This window comes from Lynx rufus, unplaced genomic scaffold (genome assembly GCF_022079265.1).
Source record: "Lynx rufus isolate CCGP_SWC_20201006 ecotype Redwood Valley unplaced genomic scaffold, mLynRuf1.p SCAF_8, whole genome shotgun sequence".
NCBI lineage: Eukaryota > Metazoa > Chordata > Mammalia > Carnivora > Felidae > Lynx > Lynx rufus.
In genome coordinates this window covers 13898713-13922196 of record NW_025814896.1, presented here as the reverse complement: position 1 = coordinate 13922196, position 23484 = coordinate 13898713, and the positions used below count along the sequence as shown (strand labels likewise).

General features: G+C 46.2%; 1 protein-coding gene across 11 annotated transcripts in view; it reads right to left on the bottom strand.

The window, feature by feature from the left end:
* ZMYND8 (zinc finger MYND-type containing 8) overlaps positions 1–23484 on the bottom strand; it is a 125226-nt gene that overhangs the window by 68197 nt on the left and 33545 nt on the right. For 5 of the 11 annotated variants that reach the window (XM_047069819.1, XM_047069818.1, XM_047069823.1 and 2 more), the window contains exons 3-7: positions 17588–17736; positions 9750–9968; positions 6750–6863; positions 3487–3579; positions 2218–2305 (exon numbers count right to left, since the gene is read on the bottom strand). In XM_047069819.1, the coding sequence (XP_046925775.1) occupies positions 2218–2305; positions 3487–3579; positions 6750–6863; positions 9750–9968; positions 17588–17736 (663 nt within the window). Of the gene's footprint in view, positions 1–2217; positions 2306–3486; positions 3580–6749; positions 6864–9737; positions 9969–17587; positions 17737–17884; positions 19708–23484 lie in introns of those variants that run through there. The other 6 variants (XM_047069820.1, XM_047069825.1, XM_047069824.1 and 3 more) reach the window with 4 other exon arrangements.

The window sequence follows — 23484 nt, the reverse complement described above, 5'->3', positions numbered from 1 at the left end:
CAATTTGTGTGGGATTCCTACAGTTCACAGATGAACATTTGGAAGATGCTTTTTTATTCAAAAGGCTCCAATTAGTGGAAAGGAGCCTTATTCACCCATTGTTCCAGACTCCAGCCCATGAAGGGCAACAGAGGAGAGAAAATAATTAAGTGAGTAGCTCTGCTACGTCTCGTGCCTCAAAATACATTTTCTTATTAACTCAAGAAGCCTTATCAGGAAGCAGGTATGAATGTTCCCATTTCATTAATAAGTATGTCAAGGCTCAGGAGTCGTCGTTTACACGGGACTACTTGGCTAATGAGTTGAAAATCTGCCCCAGATCTAACTCTAAATCCCTCACCTTTGCTAAACCAGAAGACAGGATGGCAAAAAACAAACAAACAAACTGTGCTTTCTTCAAACATGATGGTGTTTTCAGAAAACATAAACTTGTTGACAAGAAGATGTTACACACACACACTCCTCGATTTCTGGCTTGCTTTAAAAACTCACAAGATCTGATAACTCTGTCCAGTGGTGACCCCCTCAGACCAGAAAGGAGTTCCCATTCTCTAGTCTCTGCTCTCTGCCTGGCCAATGGCCAACCTGGCTTGTACCATTTTTCTGCCACCTAATCTCATCCACTTGTTTATACAATCTTACCCAGCCTTTCTATATATTTGAGTTAATAATCTTTACACAGATTTTCAACCCAGTGCCCCTTTGCCTCTTTCTCCCCTCCCCACACGTCTGGCCCTGCTCCTGAGCTAATAATGTAAAACACGTGCTTTTAACAGCCATCCACCCACTCATACATCTTCCCTTACACATGAGCTAACCATCTACACGAGGACTATACAGGAAGAAGGCAGGGCTTCTGCTCTTAAAGATCTTACATCCTTAAAAAAAAAGAGAGAGAGAGAGAGATCTCACATCCTGGTGAGGAACTCAAACGAATAAAAATAGCACCATCCAGGAAGTGTGATAAACGCTACCATGGGGAAGCACAGGTCCTCTGAGATCTCCTAACAACAGCACCTTCTGGGTCACAAGGGAAGGCACCTCAGAGAACTGACAGGCTGACACTGAAGGACATGAGAAAGTCATCAAGGCACTGTTCTAGCAGAGAACAAGAGGAACAGAATGCAGCAGGACACGGAGAGCTCTACGTGGCCAGAGGGTAGACAGAGAGGACTGTGGGAGAAGGTAGGGCAACATGAAGGGTGCCACGAGAGGAGATTTTAATGGAAATTCTCTTCCATTCTGTCCAGAAGATTCAATCCACAAAAACGCAACTGACACAACTTTATCCAGAATACAAAGACCTCCTAAAATGCAATAATAAAAACCCAGACCACCCAGTTTTTGAAATTGGCCAAAGATCTGAATACATATTTTACCAAAAAAGACATACAGATGACTAATAAACACATGAAAAGGTACACGATACCGTTAGTCATAAGGGAAAGGCAAATGACCACCACCATAACCGCTCATACCTTCAAGAATGGCTAAACTTAAAAAGACAGACAATACCAAGTGCTGGAAATGGGGAACAACTAAGACTCTCCCACACGTGGCTAAAAGAGTGTAAAAGGATACAACCGCTTTGCAGAAAGTTTGCCAAAATGCCTCGTAAACTGAAATATAAACCTACGGAGCAGCCCTACCACACCTAGATATTTACCCATGAGAAATGAAAATGTGTATCCACACAAAGACTTGTACAAGAATGTTCCCGGCGGTTTTATTCCTAACAGCCCAAAGCGGAAAACAACTCCAATATCCTTCAGTATCGACAAAGGGAATGGATCAATAAATTGTAGGTGGATACCACGAAAAACCACTCACAGCAATAAAAAGGAACAAAACCACGGAGACAAACATGCATTAGCCACCCCCCCCCCAAAAAAAAGCTATACTGCATGAAATTATCCAGACACAGAAGAATGCACTAGGACTCCATTTATATAAAATTCTAGACTATGTAAAACTAATCTATGAGGACAGAAAACACGGAGGAAGGTGGATTTGCTGGTACAGGGGAAATGGATTATCAACTCATTATCTTAAAATGCAGAGACCCCACTATCCCCTACTGATAAATATTAGCAATCTGTACACAAATGTTCTCAGTTACTGGCCCTGGCACATGAGAAAAAAAAAGCAAGACTTTTCAGGAAAGGTGGGAGAACGGGCATGACACGCTCTTCTGTAGGAGCCATCTAAGCCACTCACCTCCATTATAAATGATGCAGTTGTGCAAAATCCACTTTGCGTCGGCCAGGAAAGCTTCTGTACAGCCATACATTTTCTTTTTAGCATTCTGGGGAGAAAAAGCCAAGGAGTCTAATAACCCACGGGTCTATACAAGCTGCAGCCAATTAACACCTGTGTCCCCACATCATTTTTTTTCCTTTCTCCTCTCCCCCGCGCATTATTTCCTTCGCAGTCATTTGCCAAATTAATGAATGCTTTTACCCATTTCCCAAGATGCTATCATATTTGAGATCTATAATCCTATAAAAAGGAAGTCACTGAATTCATCACAGTAACTTGAATTTTGGCCTCTTATATAAGCAACTGTCATTTATCCAGCAGCCCTTTCCAATAAACCAGGATATTTTATATATATTTATATGTCTATGGTTAATTGTAATAGTCTCACGTGAGCCTTGTGATGGGAGAACTTAATGACACATTTGATATCATCCCAATTTTACATACAGGGATACTAAGGTATGGTGATATTAAGGAACTGATTCAAAGCTCCAAAGCTACGAATTTATGGAGCTGGGATTCCAACCCTGTCTTTTTTTAATGCCTTCTTGTTCTAAATACCGTAAGGGTGTGTGCAACTTTCCAAAACAGGTTTGACTCAGCATTTAGTGGTCAGCAATAAAAACAATACAATGTTTTCTCCGGATCCATGCTTTTCTTTCTCCGTACTTTGGGGCCAAAAATTTGAAAATCAGCACCAGAGTGATGTGCATAATCTAAACTGTTCCAAGGACAATTTTCGGCATGGAACTCTAGCCTGAACTCTTAAAAAACATCTTCAGGCCTTAAAGACATATCCGTATCAGTAGAATAAGTGCTAGGGAGTCACGTCTTTATCAGCAATCTGAAGGTTTTCCAAACCCTTCATTTTCTCTTTTCTCCTTCCTTCTGCCCTCATTAGCACCTCTGAGAGAGAGAGGAGTAAGAAGGCCTCAAATCAAGCAAATCACTAATTCGTAGAAGTGTGACTTTTTCAGGTATAAAGCTGCAATCACCAGCAGAAGTAACATTTGGAGCTGATCAGTAGAATCCGGCACTCCACTGCAATCCTTGGAAGAATGTTACAGAAGTTATGGGATCAATGGTTCTTCCATCCAAATAAAAATGGCGCAGGGGAAAGGTAGAGAAACCATCTAACTTGAGATGGGGCACAGGAAGTGAGGAAGGGTCGTTAGGCATCTCGATAATTCGGGGCTACAACGGTGAGGTTCTTTGATGAAGGCCAACCTTTTCCAATGTACAAAGATCCATAGGATGGAAGATGTATTCCGCGTAGTCGGGATGCTGTTCCAATGGAACAGGCTTCTGGAATGCATCCGTCTATAAAAGAAAGAAAAGAGGTGCACACACACACACACACACACACACACACACAAACCCATCATTACTCAGGAAGACAGAGTATTAATAGCAACAAAGTACTTTTCAAATGGAGACAACTTTTCAGACGATACAGTTCTAAGCGTTTCCATACAGGAATGACCTTAGGGAGTACCAAGCTGGTTCAAGTTCTAGTTCTGAATGGTCATCAATCATCATGGGAGCTGTTCTGGTTTTGTTGTTTGTTTTGTTTTCAACATACACCCAAATTAACAGGTCCTGTCCTCTTCTATTAAGATCAACAAGAGAACACACAATCAGCTACTTTGAACATGAATGGTGAATAAGGCTTAACAATGTCCTGCAAAAATCCTGCAAAACGGACTGTCAGTGAAATCTAGTCACACCTAGGGATGACACAGTAAATAAAGTCCCGCTAAAGGGCCAACAGATATTTTACACTCGGGGGGAAAATTCAGACATTGAGATTTTGCTCCCCTGTTAAGAAGCCAAATTACCCACAACACAGGGACCATGTCAACATTTTTCACATTGATCCATGTTCTCTTAAGCCCTAAGTGAATCAGCTCAAAATGCAAGGCCCGGTTTGTTGATGGGTGGTGTTACCAATATTTAAAAATCTAAAAGAGGGGCGCCTGGGTGACTCCATTGGTTATGCAACTGACTTCGGCTCAGGTCATGATCTCACGGTCTGTGAGTTCGAGCCCCGTGTTGGGCTCTGTGCTGACAGCTCAGAGCCTGGAGCCTGTTTCAGATTCTGTGTCGCCCTCTCTCTCCGCCCCTCCCCCTCCTCCTGCTCTGTCTCTCTCGTCTCTCAAAAATAAATAAACGTTTTAAAAAAAAAATTTTTTTTTTTAATAAAAAAAAATCCAAAAGATTTGAAATGCCTGCCTGGCTTGGTCAGTGGAGTATGTGACTCTTGATCTACGGGGTTATAAGTTCGAGCCCCACGCTGGGTGTAGAAATTACTTAAAAGTAAAATCTTGGGGCATCTGGATGGCTCAGTCAGTTGAGCATCAATTCTTAATTTTGGCTCAAGTCACGATCTCACTGGTTCATGAATTCAAACCCTCCATCGGGCTCTGTGCTGACAGTGCAGAGCCTGCTTGGGATTCTCTGCCTCTCCCCCGGTCATGAACGCATGTATGCATGTGCGTGCGCTCTCTCTCTCTCTCTCTCTCTCTAAGTAAAATATATATATTTAAAATTAAAATCCAGGGCACCTGGGGGGCTCAGTCGGTTAAACTTCCAACTTCGGCTCAGGTCATGATCTCACAGTTCACAAGGTCAAACCCCTCGTCGGGCTCTGTGACAGCTCAGAGCCTGGAGCCTGCTTTGAATCCTGTGTTTCCCTCTCTCTATGCCCCTCTCCTGCTCACTCTCTGTCTCTCTCCCTCTCAATAATAAAAATATTTTTAAAAAAATAAAAATAAAATCTTAAGCTCTTAAAAATCAATCTGTCAATATCTAAAAGATTTAATGAAACACAAAGTGATACTCAAGCAAGGCATCTGAAAGGGCTACCATTTGCTGTCATGGGAGCCCTCTTTTGCCCAGAAGGAAAGTGTCTGGCCATTCCAAGTTAAAAAGATGCTTCAATATCATCAGCAACTTTCTGCCCTGATTGATTTTACATCAAACAATTTATGTGAGAAATTAACGCCTTCTTCGATTTTTCTTTTTGGCTTATAATTCTACAGTGTTGAGAAGTCCACGTGAATCTATTCTTTTTGTAAACAGTCCTCAGCAGATATCATTTAGCCTATGAAAAAGCAGGAAGTAATTCCTTGTCACTCAACATAAAAACGACTCTACAGTTAAAAAAAAAAAAAAAAAAAAGAACTGTTTTTCTTTCCAAACTGAGGCCATCCAGGCTTTTGCTTCCATTGACAGAGATTTTTGTTAAAGAGACAAACAGATACCCAATTTAGCAACACCCAATTGGCACGCTCTGAATTCCTGTCATGGTATCGAATTTCAGAATCTAATCTCAAAACAAAAGCTTGGAGGTTTGTTGTTGTTTTTAAGAAATGAGGCCACAGGGGCTACACTCAATACCCTGAGTTTCAACCTGGCTGTATATTCACTTGACTTAGAAAGCAGACTCTGGAGAGTTTAACAAAGGGTCACGACTAGCCCGTATGGTGCCTTTGTGCAAACCAGAAAAGGAAAACCCTGCCCTCAAGTTTCTCTAGATTCGTCTGTACGCAGAATGTCCTAACATGGTGATGATATGGGCACAACGTATTTTTAAGAACGAGGCATTTTACCACCATCCTCCTGAAAAAGGTCACATGAAAAGTAACACCAGGGGCGCCTGAGTGGCTCAGTCAGTTAAGCGTCCAGCTTCAACTCAGGTCATGATCTCAGGGTTCGTGAGTTGGGGCCCCGTGTCGGGCTCTGGGCTGACAGCTCGGAGCCTGGAGCCCGCTTCGGATTCTGTGTCTCCCTCTGTCTGCCCTTCCACTGCTTGCACTCGTCTCTCGCACTGTCTCAAAAATAAACATTAAAAAAAATTAAAAAAAAAAAAAAAAGTAACACCACCGTGGGTGTGTATGATGTGACCAGGCCTCTGGGGAAGGGAAGCATTGGTAAACAGTGCGTGCCGGCTAAATGTGGCACCCCTGCTTTCCCATCTGGATTTTCTTTAAGGGGCACGGGTTGTACATCAAATCCCGTTTCAAAACTGAAGGAATTTAACCAAATTCTCCACCTCTTGACAGGTTGCATTTTACTTGGAGGTTCCATCATCAGACCTTGACTCTAAATAAACCGGCTGTACTGCATGCTGTCATTGAAATGGAATTTTACTAATTCCTAAGGGAAGAAACACAAACGCTCCTTACCTGATGGGGTATGAGTATGAGGCTTCACTTCACAACCAATCAGAATTTTAAATCCCCACCAACTTTCTACTGTATGCCATTTCCCGATTACACTCCCTGGGGACACAGAGTGCTCACCAGAGAGAATTAACCGAACGTCGTCATACCTCGTATTTAATTTACAGGTATTTGAACCGGGCACCTAAGAAGGCCCAGAGTTCGCACAGGTGTCTGGAAAGCAGAGACCACTCAGAATGTTAACAGAAAATAACAAAAGTCACTATTTCCCACTTATGCTTGTATCAAGAGGAACTTTCTTCTTACCCCTGGCTGTTTCATTTTCTGAATGGCAAATTTGAGCAGGTAGGAGAGCTGTTCAATGGTGAGCATTGTCATGGCTTTACTCTGAGTCTCGATGCATTCTGCTACTGTAATCTTCTACAAGTCAAAATCACACAAACGTCCGGTTAGAAAAAAGTTACTATCCCCATACATAGTTCCCTTTCCTCCCTTTTATGTGTTCCGATAGGCACACATAAAAAGAAAAAAAATCCTTTCCATCCAAACAAGACTGGTTGTTTCACTTGAGAAGGACCCCAATCTACTCGATCATACACTGAATCGGTTGATAAAAATTAAGAGGCACATCAATCCACTGATGACCTTATCTGGGAAGGGTTTTGCACTCATGAAGATGACCTAATCAGAGAAAGATGCAGGTAGGCAAGGACCTGAAAACTCACGATTACGGTTGTGGGTTCTCAAGAAGGGGATGTGAAAAGGAAAGACCACTGACGGTTCCAGGGTATCTCTGTACACAATGAAATCAGCCACTTAATTTGATCCCCTTAGGGTTCTGGGCTACCTTTCAGGAAACTGATGAGGCATTACACTCAATGACATCACTGATGGAAAAAAACAGTGTTCTCTGTAGAAACAATCCAAGGGGTGGCAGTGAACTAAATATAAATATGGCTTCATTCTCTGTCACCACGGATGTGAACCCACTCAGGACATTCTAGGCAAACTACGCAAGGCGCACAGTCTCGTTGTCTGTCTCCATGGGAAATAAATGTCATCTTGAAAGGGAAATTCCCATCAAAGAAGAGGCCCAGAGAAATGTCTGAAACCAGACTCTGCTATGTAAATCTGGTAGCATATCCCGGAGTCAGACTCCTTATGTAGCAACAACAACGAAAATAGCAAATTCTGATGATGTCAGGAAACACTCTTTAACCATCTGTGTAGGGAGAGCTGAGAAAAGTTTTCTCCAATTAATCTTGATTTCGTTTTCATCCTTTATATCTCTGGATCCTCCAAAAGGAACTTTCAGATGTGTCTGGTTGGTTGTCGAGGAAAAGGGCAACAGAAGAGTTGCTCAGAAGCTGAAAACGGTATGTGACGCATGCATCTAACTGCTTGGCTCCCAGAGCCTGAAACAGCCAGTCTTCCCAGTTGACTGCACTGCCAATGCACCCCTGGAAGAAATGTGTGGCCCGAAATCTTAGACACAGAACACTGGTTTGTTTGAATTGCTGTGTGTTTCCAGGTAACTATCCATGGCGAACAAATTCACCTGTCCTCCATCCCCAATCCCTCTCTCCTGGCTGGCAGTGCCTGGTTCCCACAATATAGATTCCAAGTGCCAGAGAGGCATTTCCAAGATTTTTTTGCATGAGGACAGATCTGATCCTGACCAATGAGTGAGGCCAAGGGCAAGTCAGCTGGAGGCTGAAGGGCAAAGTCCTTCTGCTTGATTTTTAAAAAGGGTTGAAAAGAGAAAACACTCCTCCCCTTAGAGGGATTTTTGTCTAGACACAAGTGATTAAAAAAAAAAACCCCAGCAGCCATCCTATGGCCATGGGGGACATATCGCCTCAACAATGAAAAACAGAAAGAGTCTGGCTATGAACAAACCCTGGCCTGGCCCTGCCTCTGGGCTCTTTCTACGCAGGAAAATAAATCCCACATGTTCCAGTCCACATTCATCAAGATCTATCTGCAGCAAAAGCCACTCTCGTTTCTGGAAAATTATTAAACCATCGGGAAGGGTGGGTCAAGACACAAGGACACGGATGAAGGCTCCGCTGCCCACCCTGAATGTAACAGAACCAGGTGGAGCCCCAAAACAAGAGGGCATCGCTGAGCAAAGCACGTCCGACACGTCACCCCGTCTTGAGGGACCCAACGGGAGCCTGCCGCCATCTTTCACAATCTTAGCCACAGAACACCATTAAAACGTCATCATCATATCGATCTGATGTCTGATTTCTTTTCAAGTATTTATTTTTCTCTTTTGCCAACTCAAAAGCAGTATCACCACTATTGATAAAGCTTGCCTTTTCTCCTCCCTAAAGATCTCGTTGTTTGAGACCAAGCTCTAATATACCTTCGAACCGAAGTGACACTCTGCATGAAATGAGTCTGCCGATGACATCACATGCAGCATTTTGAAAAAGCGTCGTAACTGCAAGTCGCCAAGAAAAGAAGCCACCTCAGATTTGAGGAGAACAGTAATAACGGTGTTAACGAAAAGCATTTCGGCTTTCCGACCCGGATGCGTGTTCCTCACGAGGCTTCTACTCTGGTTCTGTGCCCACAGCACCCTCTGCCTGAAGGCAGCTCACTCTTCCCGCCCTGCGCGCCGTTCTCAAATCTTAGGGAGACCTTCCCGGGCCTCTTCACTTGAAACGGAAAACGCCCTCCACCCTCCCTACTCCCCATTCCTCCTCTTTGATTCCTTTCGTTGGGTTTTCGTCCTCTTCTCCTGAGAAGCTTGTAACGCGTGCCCCTTTTTGCTCCCTGCCGAATCCCTAGCACCCAATGGGCACTGCAGAAACAGCTGTGGCGTGCCTGAGAGCATCAGATGACGGCCACACGCAGCATGCAACCAAAAGTGGTCTTCTGGGCTCGGCTACCACCGATGATTCAATGAGGCAGCAGGAGACGCCATCCAAGATGAGGAGACCCCCGCATGCGATCTTTTCAAGACATGGGAACGGTTAACGGTTTAGGACTTAACTTCTGAAATGTTCATTACAGGAGAATTCGGAGAAGGTTCCAGATCCCAGAGTGATCCAAAGACCCAGGAAGAATCAAAACCAATACTCAGTGCAATTGTTTTTCCAAAAAGCCGCAGTGCTGAGGCCCCTGCCAAAGCTGGTCCCCAAAGGGGGGTGACCAGGATAGAACAAGGGGAATGCAAGAAATTTCTTTTTTTTTTTTTTTTCCATATCTGGATGATTTGAAACTTTTAAAATCAAAGGAAGAAAGAAAAAGGACAGGAAATGAGGCAGAGAATGCATTCGTTCGTCAGGAACTAACCTCACATTCAGGACAAAACCAGTCCCCCTCTGGTTCCGATGTCAGTCTCAGACACTTAGCGTGATAAACCCGGGGACAGAGCTCACAGCAAAGGACTTGGCCTTCCCGGTGACAAACCCAGCAGTAGAAATCATTCCGTCCATCCTGCGGTACAACATCAACAGGGTCTGTGGTGAGTGGCTGCTTCATATAGTAAAACGGACCATGTCTTAGTTCTGACTGAAATGTAGGCAAGAGAGACAGGTTCAGTTTCAAAACACATGCGCATTCGCAAAAGGAATTTGAACAAATACGTCAACAACAACAAAAGAAAATCACAGCATTTCACACATTCATTACAAAGCTATCTTGGGTTACTCTACTAAATACACAGTTTGCAGCTCATTAGATACTAAGATACTTTCCTTTTCAAACCCTCTCTCCTCTATCGGCAGAAGCCATAGATTGAAAAGCTGGTGTCTGGCCAGAGTTAATAGCCTACCCTAACACAAGAGTTACAATGGCTACGACCTAGGCACACCCAGGTTGAAATCTGAGCTCTACCAGCTGCATGACCCTGGGCAAATCTCTTCATCTCTCAGCTTCAATTTTCTCATCTGTAAAATGGGGATGATAATACCCAATTTCACGGAATTCTGGTTGGGATTAAACGAGACGATATAACAACATATGCATTTAACACACTGCTGCCATTACTCATATTATTAACACAGGTATGGAAGTCTAAACAAAGCCAACAAATGTGTGGCAATTCACCCTAGGATTCTTTCCACGGGCTTTTGGAGAACAGATCAACTGAATTTAAGTCACAGAAAAAAAAGGGGGGGGCATTCATTTTTTATGTCTACCCCCCACAATGCATAAAGTATCAGAGCCAATCAGAGGCTTCCTGAAGCTATGATTCTTGAACATGGTAATGTCCTCAAAACACGAGAAATGTCTCCCTAATAATAAATTATAGAATCCAGCAAAGACATACTCCAAACATGTAAGATCACTCAGAAGAAACTTATCGGGAAAACGTCTATTGGAAATTAGTAACAAATACAGTAGTTCAGAAGTACTACGAGAGAGTCTGGTGGTAAGCATCAAAGTGACCCAGTGACTGCCTACGTGATCTTCTTAAAGATCCTCAACCCACTTGGAGCCTCGATTTCTATGGATAACAGCTAATCTCCACAACCACAGCACCTATCTCTGACAGTGAGCATCTTTCCCTCCTTGTCAGCAAAACATTACCGTTTTCCTCCACAAAGATCTCATATGCTGGTTAAAGCTGCCTAATCTCTGTTGATACTATGAATGGGGATTTTTTCTCCTCTCTTGTCTAAGTAGTTATTGTTGGTACATAGAAATGATGTTGGATTTTTCCAATCCTGACCTCGCAAATCAATGGTTCTTAGTTTATTGATTAAAAATAGTATCTTCTCGGGGCGCCTGGGTGGCTCAGTCGGTTGAGCCTCCGACTTCAGCTCAGGTCATGATCTTGCAGTTTGTGGGTTCGAGCCCTGCATCGGGCTGGGCTCTGTGCGGACAGCTCAGAGCCTAGAGCCTGCTTCGGATTCTGTGTCTCCCTCTCTCTATGACCCTCCCTTGCTCATACTCTGTCTCCATCTCTCTCTGAAAAGTAAATAAACATTAAAAAAAAATTTTTTTTAAATATCTTCTCTAAGCAACATCTGTTTTGTCTATTCATCTCTAATATTTTTATACTACTTTTCTTTTTTTCCTAATTTATATGAGGCCCTTATTTTATCCCGAGACCCTCCCCCCCTCCCAGGATAATTCCCAGAACTGTCAAGATTACAAGCAGTTGTGTCTTGTTCCTGGTTTTTATTATGAGGTTTTAACGTTCTCAAAATGCCTGCTATTTCTATACTCCTTGATAAAGAGCCTCCCAGATGCTTCCTTAGCAGATCTTTTTTAATCCATCCTTCTAAGCCTCCCCACTCTCATTTCTACTAAGAAAACAACTAAGATTTTTAAGGATGATTGCATAATATTTGAGCCCCGTTCTTTCCCTGGTTCAGGTCTGGTGCACTGCTCTATACTTGGGTTTCCAGAGAATAACACCGTTACAATATTCTCTCCAGACCGCATACTCAACATACTATCATACACGCTATATTCATTTTGTCCTCACGACCACCCAGAGAGGGACGCAGGACACACACAGCTACTCTTACCGAAGAGCTGAAAAAACTAGGTTGAAACAACTCCTCTGGCCCCCAGGCCCAGATCAGGGGTCTCACAGCTCCCTCTCTCGCCCTGTTTCCCTGTATAAGACGATGCCGGGTGAGGAGAGACTCTAATGCCCAAGTGACCCCCTCACAGAACATTCTCTGTAGTTCAAAAAATACCTTCTGTTTCATGCAAAGAGCTGGAGTGGGGAGGGGGAGGATCGGAAAACAGCTAGGAACTCCACAGAAGGGGACATACAAGCAGAACGCCACCTACAGCGGGGGCTCGCACCCTCACTGCTGTCGTTCGGGCCAGAAAATTCTTTGTGGGATGGAGCTGTCCTGTGCACCGTAGGATGTGTGGGAGCATCCGTGGCTGGATGCCAGGACCCCGTCCACACAACTGTGAGGATCAAAAAGGTCTCCAGATATTGCCAAACGTCCCTCGGGGGTAAAACGGCCCTTGGTTGAGAACCACAATGTACAACGTTCGCTATCTGCCTAGGAAATGGTTGTGTGCATTTGGGGCAGGAAGACAGGGGTGAAGGGGTGAAGGGGGACGGGGGAAGGGGAGAAGAAGCAGGACGACAAGAAAGAAGAGGTAGGTGGGGAGTGGGAAGAGGGGGAGAAGATCCTCGTACTGAAAGATAAGCCTCACATATCAAGCAAGCAGAACTATTTCCAACCCGAGGTCTTTCAGAACGCCTTTGTGGCTTTTGCCACATAGCAGTAAGCCATAGCTCAGCGCCCGACTTCCTTTCAGCAAGTTAATAATAGGACAGGAAGAGTCAATCTACACAAAACTGGAAGGATCGAAAGGCCAGCTAATCTCCCTAACTGGCAGCCCAGGTCCTTCCTGTCTAGTAGAAGCCCGGGATGGCCACTCGTGAAGCGAAGCTTCCCCCCGCCCCAAGTCCTCACCCCCACCCCACAACTGGCTGGGAATGGATGTTCCTGGGGGGGAATCACGGGGCGGGGCGGGGTGCCAGGCTGCTCCAAACGCTCTGCAGGCTATTCCCTCGTTCCACAAGCAGCAGCTGTATTGCTGAGAACGGGCTGGCCGCTAATCGCAATCAGATACCTGCCTCATCTGCTGTTTCCTGCTCCATACAAACAGGCTGATAACAAATATGGAACATTTAAAAGAGGAAAAGCGAACCATTCCAGGTGAAAGGAGTTACGATTTTTTCCCCCTATGTATAAGGTGTGTTACCAGCCTGCCAGTAAGGTTGCAACCTATGTTCTTTCAGGATAACTGCAGGCTGTGTGAGCAAATGTTATTTCCCTGCTTCTTCCACAGGCTGATTAACAAGAAAACAGACGGGCTCATGAACTCACTTCTAGAACACCTCAGTCTTATACCAGTGACCCAAAACTTCTACAAAGGGTTCTGTGAAGACAGTTCATAGCTGAGGCTCTGCAGGTCACGTGATCTCTCTCTAGCACAACTGCTCAAGCCGGCCACAGTAGCAGAAAAGCAACAGGAGACAGTATGTAAATGAATGTACGTGGCTGCGTGCCAATAAAACTTTATTTACAAAAACAGGCTCTGGGCCCACCCGGCTCACAGGCTGTAGTGAGCTGACACCTGGTCTGTGTAAACCGGAAAAGGGGTACGCCGGCTGTGTGGGAGCACAGAGTACATGTGGGACCATGGAGGGGCCCCTGTGGAGGGGCCACAAACACGAATCCCTACCTGGAGCACAGAGGTAACATATGTAAGTGAAGAGAGTCCTTGTTCCAGCTTTTATTCTTCAGCATTTAAAGCACAAACAGTGCTCTAAGGAAAAACTGCCCAGCCCTGGAGTGTGAGGAATGTCACTGGCATTCAGCCTAGACGCTGGCGAGACAACAGGGAGAGGCAGAACTTGGCCCCTCTTTAGCAGCAGCCCCAGGACAGCTCCAGTGATCCGGGCAGCGAGGCAGATACACTCTCCCAGTGCCGCCTGGGCTGAGGGAGAAGCCAGCAAGCCTACAACCCCCTTCACAGTCCCAACTATTAATACACTGCCCCAGCCCAACAAGGGACTTCCGGAGTATGTTTAAGTTCTTAAGACAATGCGTGGGCCCGAGAAAGTAAGTTCTAGCCCACCCGTTTATGGTATGTATATACCCTGTGCTCAGGGGCAGTGAGGAGGAACCCCATCGTTTCTTTGCCATAGTTGATCAAAGATACACCCAATCTGTTAGCAGATTATTTCTCAATCCTTTAATGATGGGGAAAAAATAAAATAAAAATAAACCTCCCAAAAGGAGTCTTCAAAGTCAGATGTCCTGAGAACTGAAAAGTTAGAATGGTATTTTTCAGTAAAGGCCCTAATGTCATTTGAGGGAAGATATTTCTTGGGCCATCTACTGCAGGACGTTTGGCAACCTAACCTTCTTCCACAAAATGCCAGAGCATCCTTCCAGGCTTTGGGATGTAGAAAAAACACCTACATGTTTTCAAACCGTTCCTACAGGGCAAAACCACTGGACCAAAGAGCCATAAAAAATGAACTGTAAGCCCTAAATACTTTTTTCCCTAAAACTAAAGTGTGTTTTAAAGTTCCTCTTGCAACTCCCTAAAAGTACTGAATTCCTAATACATGAAAAATGAGTGAAACAGGGTCCAACCTTAAAAATTCAACCCCCATCTCCGCTTGGTAATAAAAGGTCTCTACCAAAAATGGGAAAATATGGGGGCAGGGAGGGTGTTTCTATAAGGCCAGAGAGGATTTATTTTTTGAACACAAAAAAGAAAGTAGAAGAAAAAGAGAGGAAGGGGAGAAGAATCTTGACATGTGCCCAAAACCAAAAGCACTTGAACACTTAAGAGAACTAGAGGCAGAAGGAATGAGCAAAGCAAGTCGGGTGTCACGCTGCAGGGAGGGGTGGGGAGTGTGGAAAACTACAGCCCACAGGCCCTGTGTCTAAAGGAGCAAGCTCTACTCCGCTCCAGCTGTTGCTGGATTTTTCTGAGTTTTTATAAGAACCCAAAAATACAAGTTGTTATTTGAAATCTCATGATCTTCAAATGTTGGTGACTAAGAAATTATATTATTGGTAAAACCCAGCACTCGTGGACCTACAATTTGCCTTTAATTCCATAATTCTGTAATGCTATAAAATTCTAAAATGAAGAAAGAGAAAAGGGAACGTGCCCAGAAGAATTTTTTTTAAGGAATTTAAGTTCCCCTTAAGGAAAAACAGACTGTGCATGAGGGAGGCTGTTGCTACTATGCAAATACCATATGCTAGAATGAATTATGGGGTCAAGGTTCAAGAATTTCATTTCTTTACAGTTAAGCCCGTTTCTCTTTCGCCAACTCCTGACGGTTGGGCCCCAGGGAGTTTTAGATCTGAAAAACCTACAATCAACCTTATAATGTTCCCAATCCAACCCCCTATTTTACAAGGTAACTGAAGCTCAAAGCTAGGAAAGCAACTGACGAGGTCCCAGAGTGAATTTCCCGGATGCAGTGAGGCTAGAGTCCCACCTCTGGGTCAGGACACTTCCTCTGTGCAATAGTCCTGTAAACTCTCCTATCAATACTGAAGATTACAGATTATTCAGGAGCGTCACCGTGTCCTGCGTCCAGCTACTCGGGGTCTCCTCTTTTCTACGTCTAGAATGCACTGTGCCTATGCGAACCTCCACCCTGTGGCTATTTCTCAGGGAAACATGGACCGACATTGTGTTCACGGGCCTCATGTGTTAAGAGAAATGGTACACATGGATGGGGAAGGGAGAGAAGAAAACGTGTGGACTGCCCAAGCTGATCGGCTTCCAGAAAGAGAGTTACAAGCCAGTTCCTTAAAAGACAGGTAGGAATTCAAAAAGCATGATGCGTGTGTGTGCACACACAGAGAGAGGCCGAAGGAGAAGGCTTTCTGCACAGAGGGGACAGTATCTGCCTTGAGGCGTCCTGGTATCCGATAAGGGAGGGTTTGCCCAGGAAGTTCAATTACTAGCTAAATTAAGGTTTGGGGATTATCTGTGGCCTTGGGGCTTCGTTTTCAGTCTTCACTCCCAGCAGCTATGGGATGGCTCCTGGGTGACAGAGATGGTCGCCACTGCTTTAAGCCAGACCGGCTGACCTGAGCTCGAATGCAGCTTCTAATTTGCTCAGAGGCCTTGAGGAGACAACTTAACCTCTCTGAACCTCGATGTTTTCATCTGCAGAAGGGAGATAATTACAGCCCTTTCTCACAAGAAGATTATAAACATTAACACAGAAAAATGCTTACAACAGGGAGTGAGTCAACACTGCTTTTATGATTATTATTGCCAATACTGGCGTATCTTTCTCAATCTCCCTAAAAATGTATTTAGGACCCATCTGTTTCTTCTCTTTGAACAGGATTCCCAACTCATTAGACTTGCACTATCCAACCCAGGAAAAAAAAAAAAAAATCAGTCCCTGGGTCACATTTGCAGGTAGGTGCTCAGTGGCCACACATGGCTTGTGGCAATCATACCGAACAGCCCAGTTCTAGAACACTTCTACAGCTGTCGTTTCTCGATTTGTGATTATTCCACTTCGTGTCGAGCCTGGCTTAATTTTTATTATTATGATTTGCATCAGTGGGCTCAGTTCATCCCAACAACCCTGTGCAATCAGGAGCAGGACCTTCATTCCCATCGGTAGATGAGAAAAGCAGGCACAAAGAGGTTAACTTGCCCACAGCCACACGGCAAAGGCAGAGCTGGCATTTCGCTATGTAATTTTGAGAATGGAAATAGATTAGTGTGCAGAAATGTACCCCTCTCCCAGTTCTGGGCATTTAACCGTTGCTAGGTTTCTTTCCCATGAAAGTAACAACCTTGTCTTATTCAACCTCCAATCCCCAGGGCCCACGTCAGCACTCCATAATGCACAAGATGGATGAATACATCCCAAGGAATCCCCGCTGAAATGGTATCAGAACCCCTGGGACATCCGGTTTCTTCCAATACTAGGAGACTGGACCCCAGGGTCCACTAAAGCAGCTCTCATTTTTTTAAATCAGAAGAATATCTAACTTGCATTCGAGAATTTTAAAACTAGGTTTCTTAAGCAAGATCCAAGATGGCTCATGGATATTCCTATCTCATTGATAGGTCCTGGCTGCAGAAGGAGGTTGGGGTCTAGAGAAGACTCGTGCCGCCTGGGGTCTACACGCAATGAGACCAAGGGGTGACCAATCACCAAAGTGGAGAGTGGACAATGGGTAGAGACAGCAGCTGTCTTACCACAGACCTAAACCCATTATTTTACAGATGAGAAAGCTGAGACCAGGAGGGAGCCTGCCTTAGCCACACAACCACCCCGAGGCAGAGCTCAGAATCATCCTACCAGCCTGGCCTAGCAGGAAAAAAATCCTCAGGCCACGTGGGGAAACAGCCCTAGAGTGCAAAAATAAAATCCAAGGAAAATCCCCAAATCCTAAAGCACAGTATCCTTCATCTCATCTGGGTCACTGCCCTGTCCCCAACACAGATCTGAAAAGCTAACAGAAATCGCTACACAGACCCATTTTGGGCTGTCCTTCTTGTCCTATGCAAATGACAGCTGCAGCAAGGCAGCCTGCTAAATGCCAAGAACAGCGGCTGTCAGAAACCCCCGGAAAGCTGAACCGCTTCCCACTACAGCCTTCGTCCTGCTGGTGTGGACACCATTCCCAGCGGCCCTTTACCTGCTCCTTATTGTTATTGTTCAGTAAGCCGGGTTTCTTTTTCTTTTTAATGGGGCTTGTTGATGTGTCCTGTGGCGAGTGGCCATTGGAAGAATGCGGAGGGCTGGGGAACTTTCTTTTCTGGGCTGTTCTCTCTGTGGAGCCAGGATCTGAAAGAGACACACAGGACCACATATTTTAAAGCAGTCAGGGAGGCCCAGCCCCCACAGGGAGCGGGTGTGGGTGTGGGGGGGCACAGCGCATCTTGTCCCCGGGCCCAATGCCATTTTAGTGGTCCTCCTCCTAGAATACACTTACCCCGGCTCTTCGGTTAACTGGCTCAAAGGTCAGACCGTCTTTCTTCAGCCTACATACCATTTGTTAACATTTTAATTCACTGCCAAAATATAAAATCGAGAAACTTCACATAACAACCTAGGTTTCTGGCTTCTCTTAAAAAACAAAAACAAAAACCAGATCAGGGCCTGTAGGGCCTGATACCACCAGATGGATCTGCATCCCCGCAGGCCACTTTTGGGTGGAAGCGTGCTCTCCCTTTGGCCAAAATCCCCATTGTGTCCCCACCGACCAGGCCACGACCCAGCCGCCATGAGTTGTCGCACGGGCACTGGTGCCCTGTCCGCATCCCAAAGAAACACTTCTTCTCCTGATGGCAACACGCAGAAAACCATGAAAGACCGACCAACCAGCCCACACACTTCAAGAAACTGAAGGCGCACACACTTCTTTGCGCAAGAGGCCAACACTGACGGTGTCGTGCTTGCTACTCTCCTCCGAAGAGATGGACATAAATGACACGTTCGCTGGTTCGCATCTGAGCCAGGCCAGCCTCACCCTCGCCGATTCAGTCCTTTCCGTTTTTACTCTCCCAGCATCTCATTTAAACACAGACGCGTCCACCACCACCCACTCTTCACCTGCAAGGCCTTGGATCCATTCACTCCACACCCGATGGCTGTCTCATGAGCGTAGGGACGAAACAATGGCGCAGCATGATGCACCTTGCGTTCTGAGAAAGATGTTACAGGCACAAGGAGAGACGGTGCGTGAGAGCAGAGGTGATGGGGTGGGGTGTGGAATCCAGAACGACGACTACCCCCAAAGGTAACCTGACGACGCTCCTCCTCCAGATCTAACTTGCGGGCGAGCCCCAGCACGCGGGCCGCGCCATGCGTCACCGACCTCCGAGTGTGGACAGGGGCCACTGGGGCAGATGAACATGGTCCGGGATGGACACAAGCAAGGCCTCCGGGGGCGGGGCGGGGGGGGGGGGGTCCTTTGAATGAAAGGCAGAGCATCTTCCAATAGGCTCGTTAAAGGAGACAGTGAACTGCTTTTGCGAAATCCAGTCCACGGGATGGAACTCTCCATTCTCACCGGGCAACTTCAGAAAAATCCTGAATAAGCGTTCAGCATTTGGGTGCTGCGCTGAGACACAGCCCCGCGAGGAAATTAAATGTTAACCACAGGCACCTTGAGGGAGAACAGACCCCAGAGCTTGGAGGACCATCCCACAGACATCCAAATGGAGGCCCAGAGAGAGCCAAAGGGTTGGCCCAGAGGCACAGCACAGCTAGTTAGCGGGGAAAACTCACTGAAAAGGTGCCGCCTGGGATTGGCATTCCCCCAGAGGGAACCTCCTCTCTCTCAGGCCCGCAGAGATCCCCACCCCACTCCACCCTCACAGTAAAGAGTCTCTCACCTTCCCCACCTAGTCTTTGACTCAACAATGTCCTCCTAGAAACACATTCCACAGATCAGTCATAGGAAGCAGAGTACCGGCAAGAAAATTCAACTGAGAGTCACTGGGTGTTGTACCCAAGCCTGGAAATGACTTGCACGTCCACAAATTAAGGACTAGTCTAATACCATACCACAGCCATATGGTGGGATATCCTTTTTTATTTTTTTTATTTATTTTTTTTAAGTAACCTCTATATCCAACATGGGGCTTGAACTTACAACCCTGAGATCAGGAGTCACATACATGCTCTTGAGCCAGCCAGGCACCTCTCATACAGTGGAATACTCTGCAGCCCTTAAGAATAAGAAGGCACCTTGGGGCGCCTGGGTGGCTTAGTCGGTTGAGCGTCCAACTTTGGCTCAGGTCATGATCTCGTCACAGTTGGTGGCTTTGAGCCCCACATCAGGCTCTCTGCTGACAGCTCAGAGCCTGGAGCCTGCTTCCAATTCTGTGTCTCCCTCTCGCTCTCTGCCCCTCCCCCGCTCACGCTCCAGGTCTGTCTCAAAAATAAATAAAAATGTCAAAAAAAAAATTTTTTTAAAGACACTTCTACACAAACGGATGCATGACCATCTCCAAGCTTCTGCATTAAGTTAAAAAAAAAAGCAACACATTTCTAAGCACCGTTAATAGACAACACACCCCAAAAAAGATGTCATGTATCTAAGTTCGCACAAGCCTAGAACATTCTGGATGAACACAAAAGTATTACAGAGTTCGAAAGTGGAACTAGTGGAAGAAAACATTCAGGGCGTGGGGGAGGGATTATTTTTCACGGTGTACCCTTGTGTACTTTGTGTATCATGAGTGTAGACTATCAAAATAAAACTTAAACTGAGGTATTCAGGAGATTGAGTTTCACATAAAAAGCAGCAGGTGCAAACCAAAGCCAGTAATGAGCAAATGACGACAGCCTGATTCAGGATTTTAAAAAGGTCACCAGATAGACACCGTTGGGACCAATCACCACAGGCTTGGAGGGACCGCAGGAAGGAGTTTTGGGGGTTGTTGAATGTGGACCTGATAAACGCAAATAACCCTGCTCAACTGTCAGAAGATGTGCGTTTAGAAAAGGTGTTTTGGGGGCCACAAGGAAATGCATCCCAAACAAAATGGCACCTGGGCCAGGCAGAAATTGAAAGCAATTAGGCAAAGCTTTGGGTATTTGGGATGTTTTTGTTTCATCTGTGGGTAGATTTTTTTTTTCTTTAACGTTTATTTATCCTTGAGAGAATGCAAGCGGGGGAGGGGTAGAGACAGAGGGAGACACAGAATCTGAAGCAGCCTCCAGGCTCTGAGCCATCAGCTCAGAATGCAACGCGGGGCTGGAACTCACGCAGTACGAGATCACGACCTGAGCCGAAGTTGATGTTTAACCGACTGAGCCACCCAGGCGCCCGCTGGTGGGTAGACTTCTTTAAAGAAGAAAGTACATGAGCAAAGACACATCAGTGGAAAAGTTAGGGGCACATTCAGGAAAACAAATTGTGCGTTTCCAGGTTTCTTAATGGAACGCACTAGATTTTTGGAAGGGAGAGCGCTTCCCCATCATAAGGACCACCTGGGCACCCTGCCGCTCGCTGCCAGCAGTACTCCCACACACAGTGACAACTAAAAGCACCCCCACATACTTCCCAAACACCCCCAGAGGGGGTGGGACTGACCTCCTGAAGAATCACCGAGCTAGAACACAGAAGGCAGCTAACAACAGTCAGCCTTTGACAGCCAGAAAGGGCACCAGCCCCTCCTTGGGCGTCTAAGTTACCCACCTGCGGCTGAGGCCCCCTGGGATGACAGATCCCAAAGAGTAGTCCCCATACTAGCAGCAGTGGCATTACCTGGGAATCTGCAAGAAATGTACATTCTCAGGCCCCGCAGATCTGCAGAATCAGACACTCTAGCCTAGGGCCTGGTGGTCTGTGGGGTAGCAAGCCCTCCAGAGAACCCGGATGCACACCCCAGGGTATGTGTGTAGGGGATGGAACCTAAGTTCTCAAGTCTAGAGAACCCTGTTCCACACCGGTAAGCCCAGCTCCTCTCCTGCCCCACCGCCACCTGTGGGCTTGGTCTGAGTCTGAGGAAACAGCAGCCGAGCAAGGAGGCGAGGCAAGACGAGGAGATGCCAGGCCGGTCTCTCTTCCACTCAGACTCCATCTGCAAAATGGCACAAGGGAGGAAGGGGCCAGACCAGAACTTCTCACCTGGAGCCTGGAAAGTGCTTCAGGGACCCATGGTCCACAAGCCACAGTTCTGTACAAGGACACAACTTCCTGGCAAAGGGGGGCCACACCTACTTCACCTTCCTAAAGATATCACCAACACTAAAGATTAAAACTACAGGACTAGAGGACCTTAAAGTCCATTCTGAAGGGCGCCTGGGTGGCTCAGTTGGTTACGTGCTCGACTTCGGCCCAGGTCACGATCTTGTGGTTTGTGAGTTCGAGCCCCACGTCAGGCTCTGTGTCTTCCTCTCTCTCTGCCCCTTCCCCTGCATACGCTCTCAAAAATACACATAAAGAAAAATTTTTAATAAAAAAAGTAAAGTCCCTTTTGAACTTTCCAATTCATTAATTCCATGAGAAAGAGGGGAGAAACACACACATACGCAACTTAAGCCAGACTGAGTTTTGTCCCAGCCCAACAGGAACCGAAAGGGGAAACAAAGATCCTGCTCAGCGAGGCGGGGTTTGACCCAAGGCTGCCCCTAGCTAAGAGCACCCCAACCTTCTAATCCCAGCAAACCATCAAAACCCCAATTCTGTTCCTGACTACAAACACAGCGACTCCCTCCAGAGTTAACGAGAGATCAGCGGCTGTGTCCAAGGGGCAGGAGTTTAATAGGCTCTAAGCAATAGACACATCTGTCAAAGGCAGAGGCTGTCAGTGAGACTCGTAGGGAGAAAACTGCAAAACACCAACTGCATTCACGGTCCTTGGGAGGGAGGAGGCAGGTCAGCACTCTGACGTACAAACACGTAGGCCTCAGGTGGTGAGCGAATGGGGGGTGTGGACTTCGCTGTAGTCATGGCAACAAAGCCTCTTAAGGACCTCTTCCAGAAAGCTGACTCAAGTTGTTTTTTTTTTTCCTCCTTCTTTAATGATTTAATTCTGACAAGGACTTATTGCTAAACACATTTCATCTATAAACTTGGAAGGATGACAAAGAGCCACCATAGACTGAATCACCAGGGAAATGGTTCACCCTTGACCTGGAAGTCCTTTCTGTGAGTAGCACGGCCTGTGAGTCTACTGCATTGGCTCACCAGCCACCCTCCGCGTCCTACCCCCTCCGCCAGCCCCAAAAATAAGTCTGGTTCTGAAGGAGTTAACGTGGGCGAGGGAGAAGAGCTCCTCCAGGCAAAAGACGGAGCAGTGACTCAGGAGAACAGCTTGGCATGAAGCAGGAAACAGCAGAACTTTCCCCTCCTGTGACATCCGCTGAAATCTTAATAATAAGAGAAGGCCTACTGCGTATCGGGAACCAAGCATGCGATGAGATCCTTCTCCAACCTGTGTCTGGTGAACCACCAGAAACAATCCTGCTCAGCCCTTCCCAGATGTCCCCTGACTTAAGGGACACGGTATGTCAAGATAACCCCGCCTCTTAGCTTTCCTGAGCCACGAGGATTAACAGCTAAGGCTTTCTCTTACTACACACAATGTAGGTGGCGCTGTTCAAAATGCCTGTGGGGTACTTCTCTCCAAGTCGCTTTTGCTCAAGATGACCCAAGTGGCAGGGCTGGGATTTGAACCCAGGCAGTGGTTCGACTCTGAGGCCCGCACACAGCCTCACGCAGGGAGAGGCGGTCCTCAGCTCTGCAAGATGGACTCCTAACACAGGGTTGGGTGGTGGGATGGGGTTGTGCTCAACAAGGAGCACTCCAGGGGCGCCTGGGTGGCTCAGTCGGTTAAGCGTCCAACTTCGGCTCAGGTCATGATCTCGCGGTCCGTGAGTTCGAGCCCCGCGTCGGGCTCTGTGCTGACAGCTCAGAGCCTGGAGCCTGTTTCAGATTCTGTGTCTCCCTCTCTCTGACCCTCCCCTGTTCATGCTCTGTCTCTCCCTGTCTCAAAAATAAATAAAACGTTTAAAAAAAAAAATTAAAAAAAAAAAAAAAAAACAAGGAGCACTCCAGAACAAGGACAGTAGAAAACT